Consider the following 11,190-nt stretch of genomic DNA (forward strand, 5'->3'; position numbering starts at 1 on the left):
TTATATATTAATTATGACTTACCATAGCAATATTTTTTTCATCAAGCTTAATTTTCATCTTTTTGCGTAACTGGCGTTAATGGGCCTCCGTAGTGGAGTCATCCCTTTATATGAATGAACAATTTGTTTTGATTCCAGCCATGGGACCTTTGTTGCATGTGATACCTCTTTCTATTTACTGTCTGCTTATTCTGTCTAATATAACAAGGCTGACTAATAACAATATGCCAATAAGCCAAAGGAAAAATGTTAAACACTGTGATCAGTTATGTAGCCGTAACACGCACTCACCAGACGTTTCACTACGATGTTAATATTTAAGCAGTTTGTCATTACCAGTAAGTAAAAGTATTTCACATTCACATTTTTTAAAAAGTTAATCACCTGTAGTTTATTCACACCTGAGGGTGAAGAAAGGCTAAAATGTAGGAAGCAAAGATGAACTTTCCCCTCCTCTCTAAACTCTTGGAGAACATTTGTTGCAGTCAGTTGTCTTCCTCTGAAACTGAAAAAAAAAAAAACGTCCACAGCGCGTTGCTCTACCCAGGTGAAGCAGTTTGGACGTCATGACGTGCTGCGCCTGTTCTTGTTCTTCTGTTTATTGCCAAATCACAAACCAACTTTAAAGGTGCATACCACCACCTACTGTTTCAGCGTGGACATGATGCACTTGTTAAGTCACTGATACTGCCGTGTAGCTGATGATATAAATTTCCCAATATTTATCGTGCCTCCCTTGTATTTGTTGTTTCTAAATTCAAAGACAACAATTGAGCTACAGGCTCTCAAACCTGAAGTGTCAACATCCATAAATAGTCTCCCCATGAATGATAAACAGAAGTATTATTTTATTTTTCCTCCAAAGAGAAAAAACAATACATAACATTTCAGAAATCAATCCTTCACTTGGAAAAAAGAAACATGTAATGGACACAAAAACTTCATGAACACATGAAAACAACATTTTTTTTTACACAATATTAAAAACAATAAAAGTGCAATTAGGATTCTTTAAAAAAACATGTTTAAAACCACCTGACAGCACATCCTGTCCCCCTCCATTCACTCTGAGATGTGCTGTACTACAGCACCCTCTAGTGGTTTTCATTTTAAAGGCACATTTTGACCCAAAGTAAATTTACAAATGAAGGCCAGGTTTAGCTGACTTTGTACCACTTTGGGTGCCAATAACACTATATAAATTAGGGTACAGACATTTTGAGTCCAATGAATCAGAGAATGAGGATAAGGGATTCCCTGAGGTTTCTTTTTTTTTTAAAAGTGCACAAAATAAAAATGCAGAAAATTCTAAACCAAACTAAAAGACTGAAGTCTATTGAGCTTCCAGCAGAACTGTATAAATCTGCATTTCCAAAGGGTCGTTAACTAGTCGTGTTATCTCTGAGTCACCTGTCAGACCTCTTTGTTCCATCGGGGAATGATGGTCCTGCGATAAGTCCGTCTTTCTGAGATGTTGCGTCTGACTTTGATCACCGTCGGAGTGGGCATCTCCAGCTCCAGAGAGGGGCTGGAGTGGGACTTCTTCAGCCCTTCTTCCTCCTCTTCGTCCCCCGCAGAGTCTGCACACATGGCTTTATCAAACTGGTTCAGGCTTTCGATGCTCATCACATCATCGTCTGTCTTCTTTACGCTCTTCCAGGCCTCCAGTGCCTGTATGTAGAGCTCATAGCGACACATCTGTAGGGTTTGAACAAGAGACACAGGATCACCGATGGCTCTTATACACTTGTATTCACACACTTTCACTCAGAGCACTTTTATTACCTCGTAATGCAGGTAGTCCGCTCTGAGGCGATGATCCTCCAGCTCCTTGGCTTTGGCTTTTTTGCCCTCCGTTTGGTTTTGCTGCAGGTACGACAGATCGGCCTTGAAGGACTCCATCATTCTTGTGTGAGACTGCAGCTGACGCTCCTGCACAGGGAACAGATTTCATGCAAATCAATTTTATGCAAAATCCTGCTGAAGAACAAACAGAAAGAATGGACAGAAAGTACTAGCCCAGTGTTACTCCTCCAGCTGCAGACTTTTCTTCCTTAATTTCATAGATTATGCTGGAAGGGATCATCCCATTCAAATGGCAAACACTGCAATTTTATCTTTATCTTAAATTTCTGGATATGTTTATTATGGTAATGACTTGTGAAAACAACCTTTGTCACTGCATTGTGACTGTGGATTTAAAGTTGGATCCAGTAACAGGCATTTTTGTGATTAAAGCCACATTTGCACCAAAGAAACTTTCTCTGTGGACTAGGAACCTTTGGAGAACCTCATTGTGTCTCCACCGCAAAAACCAGGGTCTACATTAAGATCTGGGAACATTATTTTTACCCGCCAAAAAGTCCCTGCTTGGGGTGTGGTACTTTACAAAAGTACAGGAACATTGGAGGTGGGACTTGCAGCGTTGAATATTTCTGATTCATCGAGCATTCTAAGCGTTTAATTTCAACCACTATTTTAACAAATCTGCAGCTGCAAAACAGGTTTTTTGTTTTGTTTTTTGTGCATTTTGCTTTGACACATCAACATGGACCAATGAGGAGGCCGAAGTTTAGTTGGGTTAAATCAGCTGTCGTCTTTTTAGCCGGACTAATTTTTCCCCGATCTTTTGGGGATTAAGACTGGTGGAAATGCAGACAACAAATGGCTGAAGGAATCTTTTAGTTCCTTAAAGTAGTTTAGTAGTACTTTAGCATTGCTTTACTGGGCAAAAAATCTGCTAGATTCACAGATGACACTGACCCGAAACATTAAAAAATACTGAAAAACACATTCATACATAAAAAACTCGTAATTAGAAGGGGATTAGAAAGAGTACGTACCAGAGTGTGAGCGGACTGCGAGGCGGGGAGGATCGGCCTGAAGAACCTCCTCTGAGAGCCGACGGCGGCGGGGAACGGAGGTGAGGAGTGAAGAGCCGAAACCAGGTTGATGCGGCTGATCCATGAATTCATCTCCACCCTGGATCTGAGGAGAAAACTGTTACTGCTGGACTCTCTGACACACACACATAAACACACGCACGCGCACGCTGTGCTGTGACTTACGAGGCCTGAAAGAGGAAAACCCTCAAGTCAGCCGTCTGCAGGCGGAAGACATGTGGCCTCTTGGTGTAGTCGGCTGCCTGCTCGGCCAGAGAGTGATGCACGCTCACCACCTCCTCATTAGTCATCTGATCGCGCCTGTAATCATCCTGACACACACACACAAAGAGGGGAGATTACCCTGTTATAATAATAAAATACACTCAATTTAATTTATACATGACGTAGGGAAACAAACTGTTAATAATAAAATTGAGTTACTGACCTTCTGTAAGTAAAGGACCATTCCCCTCAGCCCTCCGTAGAAAGTCTTCCAGCCTCTCTTCCCCCACGGAGCTGTCGCACACAAACATTCAGCAGGTTCAAGATTAGACAGGAGTGATATCAAAGCACTTCATGTTACAAACGAGCCAAGAAGTTATCACAATGCAGCGTTCATCCATTGTGATGAGAAGCTGAAGCTGCTTAACTCATTACCTCAAAGACATTAATCACAATCTTTTTTTCTCTGTTATGTTCCTCTGCATAAAGTCTGACAGGATCTACTGTTGGTGCTGATATTTAAGGTCAATTTAACTAAACTACAGACTGCACCCTTAAATCCTGTCTATTCTCAAAAGGCAAAATAAATCAGATGTAGGTGATTATTTATGTCCGTGTCTCACTCACTGCGTTTGCCGTCTATGTCAGCGTGGAGCTTTCTCTGGAGGAATCCCTCTTTGACCACAGCAGCCGTTTTGTCATGAGGGACGTCCTGGAAGGGGTTGGCTTTTGAACGCATCGGTGCTTCATCTGCTGCATCTTCGTCCACCAACACGGAGCTCTTCAGTTCCTCCTCATCACTGTAACATGCAAATACAGATTCTTAAGTGTGAGATTATGTATATGAAGAATGTGATGGTGTGTTTTTTTCATCAGTGCACTTACACGGCCCACTCCAGCGGTTCACTCTTTATGGAATTGTAAAGACTCTGAAATGACGACGGAGAGGAAAAGGTTAAATCATTTTCACCGACAAAGATACGACTTTGCTTTATGAAACAGAAATTAACGACAGTTTTACTTTCAAGAGGTCTTTGCTGAAGTTTTCTCCCTCATTCATTCCGTCCAGGTTGGACACAAACTTAGAGGAGGACATGGATTTTCCCACATTCTGTTAACAAACACAACACATTGAAAATACCGCACAGAGTTCATAATTTAAGGTTTCATTATATTTTACTCTTATATATGTGTCTCACCTGTCCGTGCAAGTCAGTGTTAAGAAGCATCAAAGCACATGTAAGAGCCAGCGCAGCCCCTGAGGATATGAGAAGGAAAATAGACACATGCATCTGTCACAGTGCTAGCTGCTGAATCTTTTGATCAGAAAATATCAAGTAACCCATGACTGAGGCTCACCTGATGAGGAGAAGGAGTCGGGGTTGCACTGATGGAAGCGGCAGGCGAAATGCTGCAGTACGCGCTCTCTCTCCTGAGTCTCTCCTATCAGCACCACCACTTTCAGGAAAGATCTGAGTGAAAATAAAATGAATATTGTTTATGAGATATTATACGAGCGTGTTTAGTGAGTGATGTCAGTGCGTGCAATCAAGATAATTCTTACCTCAGGGCATGATCGAGGGTTTGCCCGGTGAAGTCAAAGAATTTCAGGTACTCCTCCCCGACAGCATGACTGAAATCATTACTAATAAACAGAAACAAAATACAGTCTGTGTCAGTGTTATCAACAGTTTATTTCTTAGAAACAGAAGCATCACATCTTTAAATCAGTATCTTGATATGAATCATGGGATAATATTTGGGGGATGATTACTGATGCTCTAGTCTTGCATAGAGAGAGAAAGGTCACCCATTATCAGACTGCTATCCACGAGTTTGCTGGGGAGGTTTCTGGGAAAACTATTATGGGTGATACTTCCAGTGCTTGGCAGGACTAGCGCAAGTTATGAAGTATCATAACGCCTGACGCATTGGCACTTTCAAGGCTTTTAAAGTGTAAGCCAAGCGGGCTAAGCAATAATAATATTGTTAGTAGTATTCACTCAAGTCACTACCAACTGCTCTAAGAAGAGCATGTTTGGCTCACATGTCATCTGTAATACTGGAAGACGAGTTGTGTAAGGCTCTGAACAATCAAAAGCAAAACTTGACGCACATGAATAAACCAATCAAAAGACCGACTTCCCAACTCAGGAAGTGGGACCAACCACGGAGCACGTGAACGCAGCATAAGTGACAGGACGTGGCGGAAGTCGTGCCCATAATTCATGATAATTCAGAAAAAACGCTCTGGCTTGTTCGTATTTCTTTAAACCAATCATAACCATCTGGAGCGGTGCAAATATCACTAATCAGCAACTGTGTACCTGCAAAAGTTTGTTGGGGGGAACTTGCTGTGGATGGTGAGCCCTGGCATTAAAACTGCTAGTTTGTTTACTTTCTGAATGTTAGCAACCAGATTAGGGTTAGGGTAAGTTCCTGTTTTCGGCAGGCTAACTTTGGGGATGTTGATGTTGTTGTTGTTTCCAGCAGAGAGAGGAATTTTTGAAAATGCAAACATTTGTATAGTGTAAAAGGAGTGAGTGACTACTGGCGCTCTCACGCAGCATTTTATCTAAACTGGAGGCAATTACCAAAAGAGGATAATGTGGTTTGGATGAAGACAATAAATCATGTGACTTCTTGAATATGATGGCCGAGCATTTAGAGGAACACAGTTACTCATACTCAAACTGTCAAAAAGTCCAGAAAACTAATTAACTGTAATATGACCACAAAAAGATTTTTATTCCACTAAATCTCAATATAATGATAACAATAACCACTTCATCCTACACTTCCCACAACACAGCCATCTGAAGTTACACTCATTACCTCTACGCCCTCAGCTTGTAACACAGACTTTTAACTGTCTGTTTCCAAAACACCCCTGATGACATCACCGGGGTTATTTTCTTGAAAACATCTCTAAACCGCACAAGACGTTTACATTTTCACCAGCTGAGCAGCCCTACCCACGACAAGCAAGCTGATATTAATGTGTGGAATCTTTTCAGTCACCTTTAATGTTACATGTCAGAGGACAGAACAAATATGAAGATGGCGCTGTGGAATAAATCACACAGATCTCTGTGGGCTTCACTCAGTCTTTGAAGAGGTGGATATGCTGTATATCTACAGCAATGGTTCATTTTGTGATGTAACTCAATGTAACATGTTTAGTCAAAGCCTTAAATTAAAGTTCATCATCTGAGGTTTTGACCTGAGTCGTGTTGCATCTTGTTGATATAAAAGTCAAAAATCTCTAGTTGCACAGTTGAGAACTGGTTATTCTAGATCCTGTAAACAGTGACGTAGAGATTACCAAAAATTGGACAGGCTGTTTAATTTTGATGCGTTTAAGTTTGCTGACTTTGTTTCAAAAGCCGGGAGAAGAAGCAAGTCCGACTTTTTCGATATAGTAAATGTTTTTGTCTGTCTGAAAAAGGTTAGGACGCTGTGTAAAACATAAATAAAACAGAATGTGATGTTTCGTCAATCCCTTTTTAACATGTACACAGTACAGAGAAAACATATTTAATGTTTTACCTCATCAGCTTCAGTAATGTTTATAAAATATATGCCTTTTATTCTGAATTTGATGCCAGCAGCACATTTTAAACAAGTTGAAACAGGACCTACAAAAGACTGGGAAAGTTGTGGAATGCTCCAAAAAACACCTGTTTGGATCAGTCCACAGGTAAACAGGTTCACTGGTAACAGGTGGTAGTATCATGACAGGGGCATCCTCGAAAGGCTCAGTCATTCACAAGCAGGGATGGGGCGAGGTTCAACACTTGGTAAACACATTTTGTTTGCAAATGACTGTATTCTTTTTCATTTACATTTTACACAGCTTCTCAAGTGTTTGGTATTTAGGGTTGTTGATAATCGGTGCTGTAAAAAGTACTCAAAAGTCATACTTGAGTAAAAGTAAAGATATCATAGAACTGAAAGTCACCCATATTAGTATTTCTTGAGAAAAGGTCTTTAATTATCTGATATTAAATGTACTTAAGTATCAAAAGTACGAGTAAATAATACATATATTCGCATGTATAAAGATACTGTATATTGTGGGTCGACAGATTACCTGCCTAGACGATTATCGGATGCGATATTCAGTATTTTTCTGATTATCAGAATGAGTCTTTTTGGTTGTTTTTTTCTAAATTTGACTGTCGGTAAAATAAACTAATTTAAATGCAGCATGGAATCTGAAAAGTAACTCGTAACTTAAGTTATCAAATTAATGCGGTGGGAGTAAAAAGTACAATGTTAGCCTCAAAATTTTTGTCGGGTAGCAGAAAATACTCAGGTAAAGTAAAAGTACCTCGAAATTATACTTAAGTACAGTATTACTTAGTCACATTCCATCGCTGTAGATCAATGTTTTGGTTCTGGAGATCCCCTGTCCAGCACCATTTAGATGTTTCCCTGCACCCAACACACCTGATTCTAATGAATAGGTCGTTATCAGGCTCAGCAGAGCTTCATGACAAGCAGGAGGTTCTCAGGAGCAGGACTGAAAAACACTGCTGTCCATAAAAAAGGTCTGAAGATTTAATTGGTATCTATTTCTGGACTTGTTTGATTGTTTGAAAACATATCTGGAGCACTTTTTGAATTTATGGCGTTTTGTAAGTTTGATTCATGACACACAAATACAAACATCATTCATTCATTAATGTTCTATCACTATCTAGTATCAATAAGCACCTCTATGACATGCCACGCTAAAAGCCTTCTGCAGCTTCACTGAACAGTGGTGGGTTTAGCTGCAGTGCTCATAACACCGTCGCTCTTCAGGTCTAATGACAGGAAAAAGAAATATATGTTCATGCTTACTCTTTGTCCAAGTGCTTCACCACGTCCACACGTTGGATCCCGTCCAGCTTAAACAGCCGTTCAGCGAGGCAGCGGGCCTTCTCTCTGTCCACCTCCCCTCCGTTCATAAGAGACACCGCTGTCTCAGGGGGTTTGGGCTGCTCTCCGTTGGTTAAAACAGTTTGTACAGATCCATCCTCAGAGTGTCCGACTTCTTCAGCCTGATGTGACGTCTCAGCCTGTTTGTCCACCTGACTGAACTCTGCCTCGGCTGTCTGCTGTGTGACCTCAGTCTCAGCAGGCAGCTGCTCCGTTATTTCGGACTCATCTATCTCCTCTGGATGCTCGAGCTGCTCAGAGAGCGTTGGCTGTGACGAGTCGGTCGTTTGCTCGCTCTGCTCTGACGGCTCCATCTGTTCTTGCTGCTCTGCCACTACAGGGTCTTCAGCTTCGATACAATCTGTCTGCTCTGACGGAGTAGACTCCTCTGGCTGGTGGGCAATTTCAGGTTGAATTTCTTCAGCTTCTGTCAATTCCATCTGTGGTGTCTCTTCCAGATGTTGTCCGAACTGGTCTTCAGAGTGTTGCTCCTCTACTTGGATCTCCTCTGGCTCTGCGGTCATCTCCAGACGCTCGGACTCAGATTGTTCAGGCTGCGGCTCCTGTGAGGTTGTTTGGTCACAATCTTGATGCTGTAAACTCGTCTCCTCCAGTTTTTCAGTCAGGTCCAGTATCTCTTGTGAGCTTTCTATCCTCTCTGCATCATTTTCCGCCTGAAACTGTTCTTCATTATCGTGAGCGGCCTCTGACTGTTCAGGGTCCTTGTTCTGATCTACATTTTTGCACATTTCTGGCTCCGCAGTCAGTCCTGTGGGATCTTCATGTAACCGTTCGAGTATCTCTACGTCCTCTTCACTCCCTGATTGTTGTCCTTCCTCTGAAAGCTCTGACTGTTGCAGATCAATTAGCTTATCTGGGTTTACTGTTGGTCCAGAATCGTCACTTTGTAGCAGCTCTGCAGAAACCTCCCTGAAAAGTGTGAATGAAAGAAGCAAAGTCGTCAGTGCTAAAACGTCACATTATACTGTGACATAATTCACATAATGAATGGATATACCCTTAAAACACACTTCCTGTTCCCCTTTCCAAAGTTAAGTCTATGATACTCACACATCACTCAGAGAACTGACAGTTTTTTCCTCATCACTTTCTTCAGTACAGGAAACGTTTGTAACACTCTGCTCCTCTTCTACCTCGTCTCCTTCCTCGCTCTCCTCTTCAGTTTTAACGCTGTTCAGTGGAGTCCGCTCTTCCTCCGAGTCGTCCTGTCCAGTCAGCAGAACGCCGGGCTCCTCCTGTTCCTCTTCTGGTTTTAAGTCCACAAAGCTGTCCGCCTCTTCTTCTGAGCCATCAATCTCTATTAGAATATTGATTAAGTCCACAGTTTCAGCAGGATCTGAAGTTGCTGAGTGTCCGTTCTCCTCCTCTGAGTCTGTCGGCAGTGGGGCTTCTGAAAGATTGTTAAGAAGACGGAGTATATCGCAGTTTTTCAGTTAAAACAGGACTCATTTATTCGAATAAAAAGGGAAGAATCAGTCATTTGTATTCTCAAACTGAGAAACAAATGGAAATAAATGACGCTTTTTTTAACGCTAAATTAAGATGTTGCTCCGAGTAACACGTACCGTTATTACTGTCTAACAGCTCGTGAGTTGAATCTTCCTGTTCCTGTGCCGCTGGCTCTTGCACATCTGCAGCATCACATGGCTGGAAATTGCAACACAGGCCATAGATCATGAACATGAGCTGTGCAAGAAAGCTTGTGATTGCCAGTGGGTTCACGCATAAGCAACCTGAGACTCATCTGACCAACATTATGTCCACTCTATTCCACCCACCTCTGCTCAACTTACTACAGCCACATGTAACCCAAACACGTGTCTCTAAAGAGATGAAGACTGGGGCGGCGAGGCAAGTCAACTCTCTGAGAAGGGAGGATTAATGCCACAGGAAATTGTGTCTTCACACAGAAAAAACAATAGCAGCGTCATAACCTCAAATCTCGCTCTCTACGGTACCTACCTCTGAGCAGTTTCCTGTCCTCTCTTGATCCGAGTTCAGAAACTGTGAATCAAACCCATCTTCCTCCTCTCTGACCTCCTGTGTGAAAAGGTTGACATCAACGCCTTGAGATTGGTGAAGTGAGGGGGAAGTGGTGTCTAGAGTCGTCACGCTGCCGGAGTCCAGCTCATTTGCCACGCTGCTGTCAGTCATGAGTGTAGACGCCTTTGCAGTGGGATCGGGCATGTCCCACTGCACTGTGGGATCGGGCATGTCCCACTGCACTGTGGGATCGGGCATGTCCCACTGCACTGTGGCGAAGGAGATCGGGGGACTGGTGCAGCTCATGGGGCGCACCGGCCATATGATTTGCTCCCACTGCTCTGCCTCCTCAGGAGTGTCTCGTCTGAGCTCGTCTGTCTCTCGTTCCTGGTTTATCTGCAGCTCTGTCTCGCCCCACACAATGGCCTCCTGTTCTCCATTGTAGAACTGGTGGTCTATAGAGGTCCATGACTCTTGCTGAGGCTGCTGAAGGACTAAATCTGTGATGTCTGGCAGAGAGGAGCACACGTTTTCCTCCGCCATTAGCATGTATCGCAGACAGTTCCGTTGTCGAGGTGTTTGTGGGTTTGGGTGAAAGGTGTTGTAGCTGCAAATGATGCCTTGCTACAAAATGTCCATCTTGTATGGTCTCATAAATGTGAAATCCTGAAGCGTCTTACAACCTCCATTGGAGCCATTGAAAGATCTGTGAGAAGAGAAAAGAGCGATTAATGTTAAATTGATTCTTCATGAACTTTCTGAATGCCACAGTTACAGAAAAAAACATTTGGGGAGCCTCCAGGAAGAGGCATCTGATTAGCTGATAGACAAAAAAGCCATTCATAGGACTCTACTATATTTGGTTGTAGCGTAACAGTGATGTCTTTAGAGCCGCTCTGTAGTTTCGTCTATTCATCTATGAGAAAGAGTCCTTTCAAACGTATTAAAAACAACACTCCAAGCAAAAACAAGATAGAGTAACTGAATTAAATCATTTACAGCCCTGATAGTATGAAAACACACCACACTCACCACTTGTATGCAAACATAATCCACTTTTTTAGCCAGTGCTGCTCATTTGTCAATGTTTTTTAGCTTCTTGGTGTGGCATTGCAAATGTGCAGTGCAAGACTTCCACTGAAATGTCACAAAG

At 42.3% G+C, this 11,190-nt stretch overlaps 1 protein-coding gene across 1 annotated transcript; it reads right to left on the reverse strand.

Moving 5' to 3' along the window:
• Nucleotides 1-826: 826 nt before the first annotated feature.
• On the reverse strand, nucleotides 827-11,190 carry LOC141005958 (uncharacterized). Its single transcript, XM_073478027.1, has 16 exons — nucleotides 11,070-11,190; nucleotides 10,017-10,743; nucleotides 9,620-9,701; nucleotides 9,105-9,444; nucleotides 7,956-8,963; nucleotides 4,672-4,752; nucleotides 4,467-4,579; nucleotides 4,307-4,365; nucleotides 4,129-4,218; nucleotides 3,993-4,036; nucleotides 3,735-3,907; nucleotides 3,331-3,401; nucleotides 3,069-3,214; nucleotides 2,844-2,988; nucleotides 1,786-1,932; nucleotides 827-1,698 (listed from the first exon to the last, which is right to left on the reverse strand). Exons 2-16 carry the CDS (start codon nucleotides 10,584-10,586, stop codon nucleotides 1,414-1,416), a joined length of 3,354 nt encoding a protein of 1,117 aa, XP_073334128.1. The 5' UTR covers nucleotides 10,587-10,743; nucleotides 11,070-11,190; the 3' UTR covers nucleotides 827-1,413.

This window comes from Pagrus major, chromosome 12 (genome assembly GCF_040436345.1).
Source record: "Pagrus major chromosome 12, Pma_NU_1.0".
Classification (NCBI taxonomy): Eukaryota; Metazoa; Chordata; class Actinopteri; order Spariformes; family Sparidae; genus Pagrus; species Pagrus major.